Raw genomic sequence first — 18,103 nt, forward strand, 5'->3', positions numbered from 1 at the left:
CACGTGAATATAAAATCTTGCAAGGATTTTTTAATGCAGTTTTTCAGTTTAGCAAGTGCTTTTCACAGACCAAGCATCTAAAAACCACGGGTAAATGAACAGTATATAGAACACATTAGAAAGTATACCTAATCTAAAATAAACACACTTTACTTCTAAAGTCTTAGAACATTAACAGGTAGTATAATTCGTAGCTACCAACGAAGGTACAGAAAATACACTAAAGGGTTTATGCTTCTACTATAAACAAACTTATCAAATTAATATTTTGTTTCTGATAAAAGGTCTAACCTCAGGTTTACTACCATCCACTTTACTTATAGGTACGAAAATCTGAAGTCATGGAAATAAATGCCTGTACAATACTGTCATTAACTGCCGCATTAGTAGAAACACTAGTAACTTTATTTTTAAATTAAAATTTAGAACTGTATTAGCAAAATAAAAGTTAGTTGCTCTTAAAATGTATATATTTCCATATCTGTTGGAAACATCAGCCAAGTAAAACGCTTTTCATAACATAAGCTTGTGCCTATGACATTTTAAAAATAGTCATCAGGTAAAAGTAAACTCTAAAAGGTTACAAGATCCCCTAGGTTAAGTTAGTCTAAACTATAAAACATAAAAGTGAGGAAGAAATCCATTATCAATTATTAAGGTTTTAAAGTTAGTGTGGCTTTCCCATTAAATAAGTTTTACCCTCTCCATATTGCTTCAAGAATTAAATATTAAGTTACTAACTGCAGAAAAATTTGTATTTGAATCTTCTATATAAAAAAACTCAAAACAGTATATACGTGTATAAATGTTAATTTTTAATAACAAAATACAAATAATATTAAATGTACCTCTAAAAGTACAAAACCTAGTGAGTTACCACGAAGAACACTAATGAAAGTAAAAAGAGTGTTAACATATCAATGGAGGATGAAGAAGAAAACTTTCGCTAATTCATCACTCAATTATACAGTGCTTCCTTCCTATCAGATTTTTGTCTACAAAGTTAATGATTTTAGTATTATAAGCAATTTATAATTACAATATGTCTGCTCCAGTACCATACTAAAGAGATTTTCCCCAAAGGAAAATACACAGTGGCATATAAAATAAACCCTTAAGAAAAATGAGGGCCAAAATCAAATCCATCAAAATCTGTATTTACCATCTGACTCTGAAGTAGCTCGGATGATCAAGTAACTGCTAGGTAAGGGTTGAGTTATAGATCCAACTGCTTCGCCTTTGGGGCCCTGAAAAGCAAAGCAAAGCAAAGCAAAGCAAAGCAAAGCAAAGCAAAGCAAAGCAAAGCAAAGCAAAGAAAAGGTGTACAGTTCATATTATGAAATCTCAACTTCATATTATCCACTATTACCTATAATAATCTAAAAGCAAACAAGCTTTAATTTTATGCTTAAAAAATATTAGGTAAAGTTTTAAGAAAGTAAGTATTAAGGAAAGTTTTCCTCCTCGAACAAGTATACATCTTTTATAGAAAGTTGAACAACTTAGAGCTATCATTAAACATGATCTCTATTTATGGTTCACATAGTAAAGAAAAACCTGCAACTTATTATACTAGACCAAAGTTTAATTTAACAGAGAATTTCCATCCAAAAGATACTAAGTAACATTAAATTTCTAGAGGCCTAAAAAAAACCTGGAAATAAAATTTATAAGAAAAAGAGAAATGAATTTTGAATAGGTCTAGGGGAAAAAAAATCTGTTTTATAACCAATGATATACTTGTTATAAAATACTTGTTATGAAATACTAACTAAAACAGTTAATTTTATTTTTCCAGAAATAAAATGGAATTTTTTCTTTGTTGTTGTTGGCGAGGGTTATTTGTTTTAGGAGTATACAACACCAAGAACCCTAAATAATTAGTATCACCAAGGCTAATCTTAGGTGAACGCAGTTATTCTTTGGGAAGGAAATCTGAGGATGAACTCACAGTATAATTTTGATAGTAAAGCATAATTTTAAGTTGTAAGATCAAAGAATAAAATGAATTTGAGAAGCATAAACATAAAGAAGGTAAAGATTCAAAATGAAAAAGTAGAAAAAGTCAATATAATTTTAACTAATACTGTAATATCCCTTGGGTATTTTCAAATAGCTTTCTAATTTATGGGCCCGTTCCTAGAACCATCACAGAGTAGGATCTAGTCACACTGCTTAGGTTTCAAGCTTGGTTCCATGCTAGAAAAATTTCTTAGGTAAACTCTTTAGGCCTTAATCTCTTTACCTAGGTAACAGGGGAAAATTATAACCTCCTTAAAGGTATGAGAATTAAAAAAGAGTCCATATAAAATGTTCGAGTCCCTAATACAAAGTAAAAACTCACAAATATTACTTTTACTTAATCATAGATACTGACTTTGAAGGTGTTTAAACAATATCCTGAGCATATTTTGCTTGTGGAAAATATTCTGATGATTGTCTAATTGTGCAAATTTTCCTCCCACCAGTATTGGGAATTCAATAAATTTGACATTAAAAATTTTTAATAATTTAAAAATTCATTAAAATTCTGGGGCACCTGGGAGGCTCAGCTGGTTGAGCATTCGACCTTGGCTCAGGTCATGATCTCACGGTTTGTGGGTTTAAGCCCTGCATCAGGCTCTCTCTGCTGTCACCAGAGAACCTGCTTCAAATCCTCTGTCCCCTTCCCCAGTCACATGCTCTCAAAAATAAATAAAACATTAAAAAAAAAAATTCATTATAATCCTTACAATTCCTAAGAGTAGTAGTAAAGAATACTGTACATAAAAGGTTTTGAAAGTGGTTTTTTTTTTCTTACTTGAGAATCACATGATATATAGTTAACAGAGGTTCTATGGGTTAAATTCTTTCCCTATGGGAAGTACCTAATTCCAGAATGAAACTAACTCTCTAATCCTAAATTTATTCCTGGTATGACTACAGACTACTGAAATAAAGGTTAAAAGTCCAGGTTTTTAAGAGGTGTATGTATACTGCCTAATTAAGCAACACTAAAAAAAAAAAAAAAATTTAAGCTGAAGCTATTTTAACTCTATATCTCAATTAGGTGGTTTTCCTTAAGGGAGAACATCTAAACCCTTTATTCATGTATAACTGATCTTCTTAGAAACTGAAACAATTATTGCGTTGTAAGAATTTAACTAAATTCATTATTTCCGTTAGCATACATGGAATGTCTAATGTTTGTAGAATCCCTTGGTAGTTAATCAAATAAGGCGTTTCTATTTTCCTAAGTTTCTGCTTTTAGAACACAGGAGTGATCACAGTTATGCTTTTTAGTTTTATTATTTTTTAAATATTTTTATTTATTTTTGAGAGAGCATGAGTGGGGCAGGGGCAGAGAGAAAGCAAGACACAGAATCTGAAGCAGGCTCTAGGTTCTGAGCTATCTGCACAGATCCTGACGTGGGGCTTGAATCCACAAACTGTGAGATCATGAACTGAGTTGAAGTTGGACACCTAACCAATTGAGCCACCCAGGTGCTCTGGTAATTGCAAATTTTTAAAAACACACTACAAACTGAATCCCCATGGATAAGAGTTTATAAGGTACAGAGTAAATTTGGGAAACATTTTCCTCAAAAAATTTTAAGTCAGATCTTTTTATAGTTTTTTTTAATGCTTATTTATTTTTGAAAGAAAGAGAGACAGCTTGCTCACATGCAAGCGGGGGAGGGGCAGAGAGACAGGGAGACCCAAAATCTGAAGCAGGCTCCAGGTTCTGAGCTGTCAGCACAAAGCCCCATGTGTGGCTCGAACTCACGAACCACGAGATCATGCCCTAGTTGAAGTCGGACACTTAACTGACTGAGTCACCCAGGTGGCTTAAGATCCCTTAAGTTAGATCTTAACGGTAAACAAAGCCTTTTGGTACACAATTCATTGTGGGTAGAGAAAAAAGAGGAATAATGCACTTGAAAACAAGCAAATTTAGAAGTGCTTGCAGAGGTTAGCAATCATTAGGTTAATCGATTTATCTCCGTTCTACTTACAGATTGTCATCTTTACCTTTCACCTATATAACAGAGTGCTTACCTTCACTGCCCAAATAGACTGCTCCAAAGGATGAAAAAGTTTGAAACAAAAGCCGTCCTTTTTTGATGGACGCTCAATGATTTCACAGGCATTCAGAAGGACTGTTCCTACCCACTGACCATTTTTCTGGGTTTTATAAATCAGTAGCACCCCAGGTTTCAAAACACACCACAACTTGGTCCAACTCTTTAAAGTACCACGAATCTACAGAAAGATAAGTTCATTTAGGAAATAAAGCTGTTTTTATCTTTTTTGCTCCACAAGATACAAATTCAGTAATGGCAAATATCTAAAATTTCTACAACATATACACTTAAGATTCAATAGATTTTTTTTTTAAGCTACTAGATGTCAAGGACTGCACAGAAAGACAAAAAGCATGGCTCCTGCTTCTGAAGAACTTAAAGTCTACCTAGAGGCTAGGTCAACAGTTTCAAAGTAATGTGCCAAGTAGAATAGAATGCTTTTCCTAACCCTCCACGCCAGCTCAGGGGCCATTAAAATATACTTTTCCTAGTCCCAAGATTCTCTTCTTCTTACCGTCTATTGTAATTTTATTTGTGGGAGCATAAGATTATTCCATCTTTTAAGATTCTTTCCCCTTTTACCCCCTACATTGACAGTACTGAAGTCACTGCCAGCATGCACACCAGGCATTCCCTAAATATTCACTGAGTGGTAGGAAGAGGGAAGAACCTCCTTCGAGCCCCTAAAATTACCTTTTTTAAGTTACTTTGTTCTTAGTAATTACATAAAATGTGCCATTTAAGTTCTTGGAAAAATTTTAAAACACAGTTACATGAATCTCTCTCTAGTCGCAAAATGTTCCTCATCCCAGGGTTTAAGGCTATGTCAATAGTAGGTCTATAACTGGTTTTTCCTATCAATGTCTATTTCTGTCATCTGTTAAAAATGTTTCTATGCAAATCACTGAATTCACAATACTGAAAAGAATGCTAAACTACTTAGAATAAAAACTAGGATTATCCTCACTTTTATTTACTATAAAACATCTGCTCTCCCAAAGCACTTACCTGAATTATGAAATAAATATAGGGCTCCCTAACCCCTGAAATAGGCATACCACAATAACTCTAAACAAGAAAAAGTTAGAAATGGGGAGTTTGGAGTCAGGAATGAAGAAGAGAGAAAATCTTTGAGAAAAGTACATGTTTATGTAAAAGAAACGGAGAGATAAGAGAAGCAAATGGAAGAGTTACCCTGAGATAACATTTTGTATTTGGGACATGTGACAGTATAACATGGATGGAAAATGATCAGAATGAAGGTTATGATTTAGAAAGTCAGCCAGGGGATGTGTTAGGGACACTTTTAGGGGGTTAGCTGCAGAAATCCTATGTCAGAAGAGGAAGCTTAGCTCTGAAAAACCCACATGAGATATACAGCATAAAGATTTCTAAGTAGAGTCAATATAAGTCAGAACGTGTCTTTAGTACAACACTGAAGAAGATCCCAGCACTACCTGAACTAACAAGGAAACTATCATTGGGCTCCCATTTTAGTAAGAGAACTTTGACAAAAGATCTCATAAGGATTATACGTTGGAGGCTGGACCAATGTTTTGGGAGAATAGAAAGCTTTCAGGGCTGGGGTGACTTTTAGATTAATGCCAGATACTAAAATTTCCTGGGAGACAGAGTCTCACTAGATCATTCTTACACTTTGCATTTAGTCTGAAAGATTCCTACCAAAGAAGAATGAGAAAGAAAGAGTGGGATGATAAAAAAGTAAATAAAAGTAAGTGGAAATAACCAGAGGCCAAAAGAAGGTATGGAAACAGCAATATGCATGTTTTTCTGAAAATTAATCCTTTCCAAATAACAATTTTTATATTAACTTTGTTTCATATCTTCTCAATAATGCATGCCACACCTATATAAATACTAATAATTTAAACAGCAAAATTAGATTATATAAATGTCACACAAATCAAAAAGCCCTTTAAAAAGAACTGCTATCCATTTTCAATGTTATTGTCAAGACAGACAATATTAAGTTTCCTTCTCCCCATTATGACTAGAACATAGAACCTCTGGGATACAATTAATAGTTTGCCAGTGAAAAACAATCATCCCAGGAGTAGTTTTTGTCTTGTAGGCTTTAGGTGCTCTTTGGGCTTTCCTATTCCTGTAGGTAAACATCCAGCAATTTGAATTCAAGCTTCAATACAAACTGACCTTCAACCAATCAGCCATAACAATAACAGAAGGATCTGTGATTGTACTGAGTAACTCCTTTGTGGCTCTTTTCTTTTCTTCTCGGTAATTTTTCTTTTGCACCTATTTTACAGAAATAATAGAAAAATTAAAAATTCACTAGAAATGGGCAATTTCTTTCCAAATTTTTTAGGTCTATAGAATGTAGAGCATACAATTCTAAACCTCTTTTAGAATTCTAGCTTCTTAGGATAAAAGAACTTTTAAAGAGCTGGTAGGAATTTTTAGAGTTTAGAATCTTGTTTTTCTGATCACTAGCTCTGTATGTTTTTGAAGAATTTTACTTTTAGTCACACAATACATGAATCCAATCTCATGGTAAGAATTTCAAACAACACAAATAAAACTAAAGCTGTCTTTATTATACCCTATCCTATTCCAATCCTCAGAACTGACCACTGTTAACACTTCCAGAAAACACTATCCTTTCAGGCTTTTTCTATGTATACAACCTAAAAAATATACAGCTTTTGTGGTTCTACCTTTTTAAACACATTTTTAAAAAGGTTCTTCTATTCAATATTTTTTGGAGCACTTCCATGCCTATCTCAGTAAGAGCTAATATTTACTGGGCATATTCTGTGCACCAATTACTGTACTAATAAGCACTTTACATGTACTACCTCATTTAATCTTTGAAATAACCTCGGAAGTAGGCCAATTATTATCTTTATTTTACAGATGAGAAAACTGAGGCACAGAGAGTAACTTGCCCAGGATCACACAGCTAGTAAGTCATGCAGGCACAACTCAGAGGCAGACTGGCTCTAAAAGACATGGTCTTAACCACCATGCTATACTGCTTCTATAATTTTTCTTAGTAAGTTCTCTCACTGATGGAAATCCACTCTGTTACCAGTTTTTCATTTTACAAACAATGCTATGATTATTTGCAACTGGCAATTTTGTTCCTTCTTTGTACTATGATGTAAGAAATAATTAAGAAACCACAAAGTGGTATTTATTCAATCAAAATATTAAAGTTTTACTTTCAAAAGTCACCTGTGAGATAGTCTAGGAAGGCAGGAGTGGATTAACAGTCTCATTATTGCTCTGTTGTTATTACACAGACGAGAGAAGAGTAGTGGAAAACTCCCAGTGATGAACTTCTCTTAGCTATAAAACCTTCCTAGTTGCACTTAATAGTAAAGAAGTTTTAATAATTATACAACCAAAATACTTCAGACTTTGGTCCTTATTAATATTCATATCTGAATTAACAGATTTAATATGGGATTGCAAATACAAATGCATATAGGATCAGATGTAAGAAAAAAAGGGGGGGTAAAATAGACCATGCAGGGACTTAGAGTGGACTGGAAAGCATGTTATTTCTTAAGGTCAAGGATCTGTGGTCATTCTGGAAGACAGTCCAAAGGGAGTATTTCTTAGGGGCTGGAAATCTGAACTTGTAACTGTTACTGCAAATTTTTAAACCATTGTGTGGGTCAAACAAAATATCTATCTGTGGGCCAAATTCAGCCCATGACTTTTAGTAAACTTGAATGTCAAAAAGCATCACAGCTTCCCATGTGTTCTACAACACAGTGATATGCCTAACTCAGGTACAATTGTGCAGATACACCAGTCCTCAGCCTCTGGACGGCAAGGTGAGGCCTGAAGCGGCACTGGATGGTCATCAAGTAGCCTTTTCAGTTGACTCCAGTGTGCCACACAAATAGTAACAGTTTTTATGTGTGCCTGTCTAACATTATTTTTCTTTCTTTAGGAGATACATCTTTTTCTGTTATCCTACTTTCAAAAGCACATGCAAAGCATAATGTTATTTATGAAATAGCTGTGGAAACTAACCTTGAGAGATTCTTTTTTTGTGAGCTTGCTTGAAGCTGAACTATCCTTCTCCGAGCCATTATAAAGTTTAGATTCAGACTGAAATCACAGGGAAATGAACAAAAAAGAAATAATAATTAAAACCTTCACTTATTCTATACATACAGCACATAAAAATTAATGTTAGGGGTGCCTGGGTGGCTCAGTCGGTTAAGCATCCAACTTCAGCTCAGGTCACGATCTCGCGGTCCGCGAGTTCGAGCCCCGCGTCGGGCTCTGGGCTGATGGCTCAGAGCCTGGAGCCCGCTTCCGATTCCGTGTCTCCCTCTCTCTCTGCCCCTCCCCCGTTCATGCTGTGTCTCTCTCTGTCTCAAAAATAAATAAACGTTAAAAAAAAAATTAAAAAAAAAATTAATGTTAAAGCTATGTTTGTGACATTCTTCCCATTTATCACTGTGATACAGCCTATACAAATTATATACATTATACACAAATTATATACAGCATATACAGCCAAATACAAATTTTCAAATGTCAATTTTCCCTATAAAGCATTTGTGTTTAAAAACTAATCCATGTTAAACCCACAAAAGTACTAAAATAAACGCTAATCAGGGGCGCCTGGCTGGCTCAGTCAGAAAAGGATGCAACTCTTGATCTTGGGGTCTTGAGTCTGAGCCCCACATTGGGTGTGGAGATTACTAAAAAAACAGACTTAAAAATAACCTAGTCAATAAATTAAACCACAATATAAGATTAAATAAGATCATCTGTAAATTTTTGCATTCTATTTTCTAGACAATTTCTAGGAAACGTACGCAATTATTTATTCTTAAAACAAAAGTATCCAAAGGAATGTTAATTTTTTAACACTTAAAATATTCCAAATCAAAAAACCAAACCACGTGTATTTTAGCAAGTTACCGCACGTACTGCCCTATTGCTACTTCTCCAATGGAAAGAAATATATAGATCTTCAGAAATTAGTATTAAAACACTATCTCATTTGTAGTGTTTAAAAACCAATATTCCTAACATCTATTTCTTCCTACCTATCCAGTGCCCCTTGAGTATTATGGTCTTAAACTTGTTTCCAGACTTTGTTTATATTTGTTTTCATTTGATCTTCACAAGAACCTTGAAAAATAGATTTAACAAGTGGTTTTATCTCCATTTTACAAATCATGATCTTCTAAACTAACAATAAATAATAAATATACAGGGATATCTAGGTCTCTTAATCCAACACTCTTTTAAGGAAACTACATTCTTTAACCAGAATAAAAGAGCATAAACATGAAAACTGCTTCTGTAAATCTTGGAACAATACAATTAAACATGTTTAGTGCTTTGTGTTCTATGATTTTCATTTTTATCTATTGTTTTATCTATTGTTAGACACAGGTACTTAAAGTTCTAAGCGTGACTCCTAGTGCCAAGAAAGTATGGGGGGCTTGATCCAAATGGTGGTTTTCAAATGCTGAATTGCCAATGTGCATATCACTAGGTGTGTTCACGGATAAAAAAAAACAAAAAAACCCAAAAAACTTTGGGTATAAACTCCCTCACTCAATTTTAAAAACCATGAAGGCAGGGACCATATTTTTTCACCAATGATACCCAGGTAACACCTGGGAAAAAGAAAGGGCTCACCAAATACCTGATGAATTAATAAAATGAAAATTAAACTACCATTTGCAACTCACTTCTTTTACCTCTCCTGAAAATGCCTCTGCTACTAGGTATAAAATATGGGTTGTTACAGTGGTGGTAATAATAACTGGCTGAACTAGACAGAAGAGAACTACAAACTACTGGAGGTGGGGGTTAACCCAATTAAATTTTTGTTGAAGTCACTCCTTTCAGGACTAGACTTGAAACACCATACAATTTACTCTGAGAATGGCACAGATTATGATATCAAAACAATTTTACAAAATTCCTCAAGCCAAACAGGTCTCTGTCTTCTTCTTGCCGCTGAGAACCCAAGGATGGCAAAGGTACTGTCAGAAGAACAGGATGATTTCTATTTCCCCCAGCTTAATAGGAAAATGTGTATTATAATGTACTTCTTAGATACTGGTAAATGAAGAATAAATGCTAATGAAAATTAATGGCTACTTATTCTTTACCAAAAACTATTCTAAATACTTCATCCTCACAGCAACCCTATGAGATAGTAGTAGTATCTCCCCTTTGCTAATAAGGAAACCAAGACTAACCAACTAAAAATAACTTCCCAAAGTCATAGAGGCAGTAAGTAGATGAGCTGGGATTTGTTCCCTGGTCTACCTAATTCCCAGTCTCAGGCTCTTGGCCACCTTTTTAATGATTTCTCACCTTTTAAAACTATTCACACACAGACTCTCAGCCAGACTCAAATTTAAGATTTATCTTCACGAACAACAGGAATTAAGGATTCCTTTGATGATTAAATGAGGTAGTGTATATGATGTGTATAGCGTAGTTGTATGTACTGTGTTTCAGGTTTGTGACTATCTCCTAGATTGCAAATGCTGTCAAAAATTTGACCTTTAAATGAACATTATATGAGAATACTTTCAACTTGCTTTGAAAACTAAAAAATACTACATATATAAGGGATGATGATGATGATGATGGTGATGATGATGATAATAAGTTACTATGACTATATCAGATATTCTGATTTGGAAAGTCCTTTTAAATGTCCAAGTAAATATATTTTTTATAGCAAGTGATAGATGATTCAGAGTATCTATAGATGGGCAGATGTACGTTTGAGGGGAAAATCAAGTCAATAAATAGATCTTGGCTCAAAAACCCACTATCCTTGTAACAGGATTCCTTTTATCCCACTAGACACAGTACCCTTGCTGGTAACTCCTTCTGTTGAGATGGACAACATTTCTTTTAGGGGCGCCTGGGTGGCTCTGTCAATTAAGCACCTGACTTCAGGTCAGATTATGATCTCAGGGTTCTTTAGTTGAAGTCCCACCTCTGGCTTCATGCTGACAATGCAGAGCCTCCTTGGGATTCTTTCTCTTTTCCTTCCTCTCTCTCTCTGCCCCTCCCCACTCCCCCTCTCTCAAAATAAATAAGCTAAAAACAAATTTTTAAAGTAAAAATTCTTTTAAAAATGCTAACAGGGTGGCACCTGGGTGGTTCAGTTGGTTAAGCATCCAACTTTGGCTCAGGTCATGACCTCATGGTTCATGAGTTCAAGCCCCCCATCGGGCTCTGTGCTGACAGCTCAGAGTCTTGAGCCTGTTTCAGATTCTGTGTCTCCCTCTCTCTCTGCCCCTCCCTCACTCGCGTTCGGTCTCTCTCTCAAAAGTAAATAAACATTAAAATAAAAATGCTAACAGGAAGATGGGATGACTTCATTAACTGACTTTTCCAATTCACACTCATTTACAGAATGCATGAGAAATAGAAACTGTATTTTTTTAAATGGGGGGGGTGTAAAAAATGAGGGGGTAAAAAAGGGTGTATTCCAAAAAAAGGGTATATTCCATTGTGCTCACTGGTCTTAATCATGTATTTTAAGAAATAACTTAATCCCAAATCTTATGATCAAAATGGCAGTATTACTACTTTTTGTATCAAGTTCAGAAAAGTATACAGTTAAAATTATGATGGGCTCAGTTACACATACTGATTTTTTAAAATTTTTTAAATGTTTATTTTTGAAAGAGAGAGAGAGACAAAGTGAAAGTGGGGGAGGGGCAGAGAGGGAGACCCAGAATCCAAAGCAGGCTCCAGGCTCTGAGCTGTTAGCATAACTCATAAATTAAAAAAAAAAAATTTTTTTTAATGTCTATTTTTGAGAGAGACAAAGTCAGTTATGCACACTGATTAAAGAAGGAATAACAAAATGTTGAGACTAAAATGTTCAGAATTCCATGTGAATGTAGTTTAATGACAAATGTATAAATTTTAAGATTGTTGTGAAAAACAAGAGACTAGGTTATGTGTTAAAATATTTAAGGACAAACTAGCAATTATGAATCTCTTCAGCTAACAGAATTAACAAGTATTAAACCTAAAGATGGAATCAATAGGTTCCAGCTTGGAAAATAACAGGATGAGTTTAATCTTACTTACACTAGTTATCACATTAAGAATCCCCATTCACTGTAATTCTTTTTTTGTTTTTTTTTCTTTTCAAGTAAGCTCTATGTCCAAAGTGAGGCTTGAACTCACAACCACAAGCAAGAGTTGCACACTCTACCTACTGAGCCAGCCAGATGCCCCTCACTGTAATTCTTATTCAAAGAAAGAAAATGAATTCTCAAATACCTACTATTAGTCAGGTACTCTGCCAGGCACTTGCGGTATCACAGTCTGGGGTGTGGATCTTACTTGCCTTGCACAGGCAAGAAAACTAAAGCCACTTTGACTCTTGAGAGGTACTTAATTTCTCTAAGTTTCAGTCTGTTCACTTATAAAATGGGGCCGATAATACCCGTATCCTCAAGTATCGTTATGAGAGTTAAGAGGACACACAGTAAGCTCTTAATACAAAATAGCTATTAATATCACTGTAATTAGTATCTATATAGGTAACGTATGTAAGATTCAAACTCACACTTTTTATTCTAAAACAGTTCTGTCCAACAGAACTTTCTGAATGACAGAAATGCCATATGTGGCTACTGAGCACTTGAGATGTGGCTAGTGTAACTGAGGAACTAAATTTCTAATTCCAGTCAATTTTAGTTAATTCAAATTTAAAGAGTCATATATGATCAGTGCTGTTGTTCTCAAAGTGCATTTCTAAAGCCTGTGCTTTTTTCATTAATGCATCCTGCTCCAGTAAAGTATGTAAACTTTCTTTTCAGGCTCCCTGCTCTCTCTGCCACCCACCTCCCAATTTAGAGACTTCATATGGGTGACTGTGATATGTAAGTATTTAAGTATTTAGGCTTCTGAATAGGAATACTGCTCTACTACATATTCGCCAATTCTGGCATTAACTGCCTGAAAATAGGTCTTTACAGTTCTATAAATTTCATTGTATTTCTAGCACTGAAGACCCAAGATAAATTATTTCCTCTTTAATTTTCTTTAATAACACATCTCATATAAAATGATCAAGGAATTTCTCATTCATATGTTTTATATATATATGAATTACTATTAAACTTTCATCCCGAGTACTTTTACACATATGATATTTATGTAATAAATACTTGAAAAGTGTGGATAAAATTTATGTAAAATTATATATACATATCATGGACTCCTCCCAATCATTCCCATGAATGGAAACAAAAATGTAGGGTTTTTTTCATCTTCTGTTTGTCACACATATGCCCACTTCAATTTTGCTAAGAAAGAGGTGTTTAATCATGGAACAGTTTCTCTCCCACAGAGGTATGCCACAACTGCTACATAAGAACAGCTGCAGACCAGTAGCTGTGGAAGAAAAATAAGGGGTTTTAAAACCAAAATCCAGTTCTGAGAATAGCAGAGAATTTACTAGTTTAAGAAATGGGTTTTCTTACAGTCACTGAAGTTTGATTCCACAAACAAAAGCTGCTTCTGCTATTAAACCTGACCAGAAATAATAGTCAGAAGTCAAATTCCTTAACAAATTATAGCAAATCTAGTGAATTAAGAAAGGAAAACCAATGTGTTACACAATGTTTCTCAAATTTGAATTTTACCCTTTAAAGAACAAATTCTCAACAGTAAGAATATGCACAAGTATCCCAGTTTGAGAATCATTAATTTAGGAAACTTTATCTTATTCTATCTAAGAAGAGATCTTTCAACTGCAGGCTACTGCAGGAGATCTTCAGCCTTTGGTAAAATGTATGTATTTTGATAGTCATTCAGATAAACTCAATACACTTAAGAATTAAAACAAAACAAAACCACACACCAATCCTGAGAATTTATCTGAATGGAACCCTCAGACTTCGGTCTGTTACTATAATAGACATACCAGAAACAACAGAACTCTGGAGAGAACACACTGGTTACCAACAGACTGTATTCCCAAGTAATCAACAGCAGCCGTATCAACCCCAGTGGATCATGGTTTAGATAAACCAACATAAAAACATGTCATAAAAATTGGATAGGATTTTAGTGTTAGTTCCTCATCTTAAATATTAGAAAAATGCCATAATAATGTATTTGGGGACAGCATATGCTTACCTTGCTCTTTGACATAGAAAGTGAAGATTCATCTTTATTTTGAGAAATGTCTTCCTTTCCTCTGTCCAAACCTTTAAAACACATTGTCATCATTTCAATATTACTATATAGCATGTAGGCATTAGAAAGTAGAGGCATATAAGTCATCCAATTTCAAATATACATTATATTTTATGAACACTGGTATAAAAAGCCTAGACCAAACATAGCGTTAAACTACTATAGTTTAAAAGATTTCTAAGGGATCATACGTAGCTTAATAACTCTTTAAAATAAATTAAGGCTTACAAAGGCAATGAAGTCTTTTCCTGAATCCATCAACATCAAGCTCAAGACCTCTTTTCTGTGATCTCAGAACACTTTGTATAAATTCAGGCCTTGTGGAGCTTTTATTCTAGTGAGCGGTTTTCTAATGAAGAATCCTAACTGACAGAAACAACTCAACATACTTTTCACACCTCTTGCCAAATTGGAAACAACTCCAGAACTGGTTTTGAGAGACTAGGGAAATAAATCTAGGTTGAGGGACAGACTTAAAAAAATCTAACAATGTGCTTACTGTGAGAATTACATGAGGATCCATTAGAAAACACTTAGCATTAAAAAAAAAAAAGAAAAAGAAAACACTTAGCATAGCATTTTCCACATAGTACACATTCAGTTAATATTGACTCTTAAGATGATCGTTGGCACTAATGCTGCACAAATTGTAAAAAGATAAATCTAAAATACACCAATGCACTGGGATGAACATGCACAGATCCCTGCACTCATGTAACACATTAATGTAACACTGTGCCAAGGCAATTAACAAATTAATGTTATTATAACACAATAAGAGAAATGTTAATACTGAAATTTTTGTGTCAAGTAAAAGGAGTACTCATTTTAATAATGTTCTTTCTACTTTGAGGGCAAGTATTATTAACTCTTCCCTATAATTATTTGTTCTAAATCCAATAAAAGCCTGTATTAAATAAATATATATATATATATATAATTGTTCATAAAACAGCACTTAAAAAATCATCAGTAGCACCACTGCCTGAAGCATTTAGAAATCCATTCTAACATACCAGTGATACCATTTATTCTGCATTTGGTTTATATTAGCTAAAAACAAATCCATTCCAATTTCCTAATCCAGAGATTTGGTTGAATTATTTTCTGTAATATGAAGAAGGAATCTCCCCCTGTCCTCCCAACTATGGTAAGGAGAAGGATCACTCAAACCCAATACTAGGGGGAAAAGAACTTTCATAAATGCAACATGAAATTTTAAATAACCAAAATTTTAGACTTGAGTATAAAGCAAACTGAAGTTATATATTTACTCAGAATAATAACATTTTGTTAATATGTAATCCTTAATACTAACAAACTCACATAAGTTACTTCAAAGATTTTCTACATATATGTACAAAAGAACAAAATTTTCTAAAAGTATATATTATAAATATAAAAAAAATGACATCATTTATTCTCACAAGAACAGACTTTCAACTTCAATTTCTCTACTGACTTGGGTTTCAGCTGAATCTAGCCCAATCCATTTATTAGATTAACACCCATTTTGAAGTAGAAACCATTCTACTTTCACACATTATTTTAAAAGCGTAATAGTAAATTAAAACAAAAGTGAAAGTTATAAATCTGAATAGACTTTGACATGCAAATAAGTCTCACAGAAAGTTTCTAATGTTAAAAAAGGACAATCATAAACCTTTGTTGTATATTACCTGCCAAACCCAGTAAATGAATATACCACTTTAAAAGATTCTCTATACCTCAAACTTGCCAATCATTATTTTAAAAGCTGGCCCTGATGACTCCCAAGTTACTTAAAATTATAGCGGGATAAAGCAAGATGCCAAGTCTGGTCAAATACTTGGGAGTTTCAACTAAGGATAAATACAAGTAGATAATCAGCATAATGTGCAAGGAACATACAAAAATGTTCAAAAGCCTTAAAAAGGAAATATTGCCAGATTGTACACTAAGTTTTCAAGGGTAATTCCAAAATAAGCAAAGCACAAAGTGTCACTCTAGACACTTTAGTCTGTATAAAGCTGGTTTCTTAAAGACATGTAAAATAAAAGCATATTTATTAGAAGCAAAAAGGGGTCTGCCAAAATACTTCTTAGGCTTTTATTTTCCACCATGTGTGGTGATTCAAAATACTTTAAAATTACTCCTTTATTTTTAATATTTATTTATTTTTGAGAGACAGAGTGCGAGTGGGGAGGAACAGAGAGAGCGGGAGACAGAATCTGAAACAGGCTCCAGGCTCCGAGCTATCAGCACAGAGCCCAACGCGGGGCTCAAACTCACAAACTGTGAGACCATGACCTGAGCCAAAGTCGGCCGCTTAACCAACTGAGCCACCCAGGCGCCCCACTCCTTTAATTTTTTAGAGTGATATTTATAGACAAAATCCTAAAGCCTATGACACATTATTATTGACCATAATTATTAATAATGCAGAACAGGGGCGCCTGGGTTGCTCAGTTGGTTAACTGTCTCACTCTTGATTTTGGCTCAGGTCATAATCTCCTGGTTTGTGAGATCCAGCCCAGTGTCTGGCTCTTCACTGACAGCACGGAGCCTGCTTGGGATTATTTCTCTCCCTCTGCCCCTCCCCTGTTCCTGTGCACCCACTCCTCAAAATCAATAAATAAACTTAAAAAAAAAAAAAAGCAGAACGGTTTCAGATCATGACTTTTTACCAAGTTTGTGTATAAGTGACTTTAGCAGTAAATGATCTTCCTGCTATTCTCCCTACTGCCTTAATGATAACAGAGACCTATATCCCCATCAAAATGCTAAAACTAAAAAGGCTAACACTTTCCAAGTACAGATGAGAATGTGGAGCCTCTGGAAGTCTACTTGCCATTGATGAGAGTATAAAGGGGCATAACTACTTTGGAAAACTATTTGAAAGTATGTACTTAATCTGAATATATGGGTATTCTACACAAACCAATTCTAATCCTAGATATACCTGAAAGAAATGGTTGTATATATATCAAAAGAAAGTACAAAAATATTCAAAGCAGCTTTATTCATAATAGCCAATAACTGAAACCAACTCAAATGGTTATTAATAGAATATATTGCAGTATATTTACACGATGGAATGCTGCACAGCAATGAAAAAGAGCCAATTATTATTACATAAAACAGACATAAATATTGAGTGAAAGAAGCCATGTCTTCCCATTAAAAAAAAAAAGCACACATTGTATGATTCCATTTATATAAAGTTCAGGAAATGGCAAATCTAATCTATAGTGTTAGAGGTTGTTACAGTGGTTTATCTTTGTTGTAGGAGGAACTGATTTGAGGGGCATGAGGGAGTCTTCTGCGGATTTGGGAACTGGTTACATGTGTCTATGTGTAACTTAAAATTCAAAAAGCTGTGCATTTAACTATATGTAAGTTATGCCTCAATTAAAAAATAAATAGGGGCACCTGGATGGCCCAGTCAGTTGAGTGTCCAACTCTTGTTTTCAGCTCTGGTCATGATCTCACAGTATGTGAGATCGAGCCCTATGTTGGGTTCTGTCGGGCTCTGCACTGACAGTGTGGAAGGAGCCTGCTTGGGATTCTTGCTCTCCTCTTTCTCTGCTGCTCCCCCACCAGCATTCTCTCTCTCTCTCTCTCTCTCTCTCTCAAAATAAGTATATTTTTTTTAATGGGGAAAAATAAAAATGAAAATAAAAACTCACCCAGCCTTCTCTATTCTATTAGTTTATTAGACTTCCACTTTGACATCCTTCCTCACTTAGTCTATATCCCTTTAACCAATTTTTTACCTGCCTAATTCTGATTCATTCATCAATGATAAGTAACACAGTATTAATGAAAACAATAAAGCAACCAATATCCAT

At 34.4% G+C, this 18,103-nt stretch overlaps 1 protein-coding gene, 1 long non-coding RNA gene and 1 other non-coding gene across 16 annotated transcripts in view; 1 reads left to right on the top strand and 2 right to left on the bottom strand.

Annotated features, from left to right (window-relative positions):
- The window catches only part of LOC128316437 (uncharacterized), an 83,734-nt gene that overhangs the window by 49,846 nt on the left and 15,785 nt on the right, over positions 1-18,103 (top strand). Inside the window, exon 3 of the long non-coding RNA XR_008300354.1 lies at positions 12,890-12,952. This is a non-coding gene — a long non-coding RNA (uncharacterized LOC128316437). The remainder of the gene's footprint in view (positions 1-12,889; positions 12,953-18,103) is intronic.
- The window catches only part of OSBPL8 (oxysterol binding protein like 8), a 153,969-nt gene that overhangs the window by 33,975 nt on the left and 101,891 nt on the right, over positions 1-18,103 (bottom strand). For all 14 annotated transcript variants that reach the window (XM_053226509.1, XM_053226511.1, XM_027071206.2 and 11 more), the window contains 5 exons: positions 14,214-14,284; positions 8,088-8,165; positions 6,237-6,338; positions 4,039-4,242; positions 1,163-1,247 (listed from right to left, as the gene is read on the bottom strand). In XM_053226509.1, coding sequence (XP_053082484.1) covers positions 1,163-1,247; positions 4,039-4,242; positions 6,237-6,338; positions 8,088-8,165; positions 14,214-14,284 — 540 coding nt within the window. The remainder of the gene's footprint in view (positions 1-1,162; positions 1,248-4,038; positions 4,243-6,236; positions 6,339-8,087; positions 8,166-14,213; positions 14,285-18,103) is intronic.
- LOC113602913 (small nucleolar RNA SNORA41) lies at positions 13,344-13,474 on the bottom strand. The gene has a single exon (XR_003424441.1). It is a non-coding gene; the product is annotated as a small nucleolar RNA SNORA41 (small nucleolar RNA).

This window comes from Acinonyx jubatus, chromosome B4 (genome assembly GCF_027475565.1).
Source record: "Acinonyx jubatus isolate Ajub_Pintada_27869175 chromosome B4, VMU_Ajub_asm_v1.0, whole genome shotgun sequence".
Taxonomy (NCBI): Eukaryota; Metazoa; Chordata; class Mammalia; order Carnivora; family Felidae; genus Acinonyx; species Acinonyx jubatus.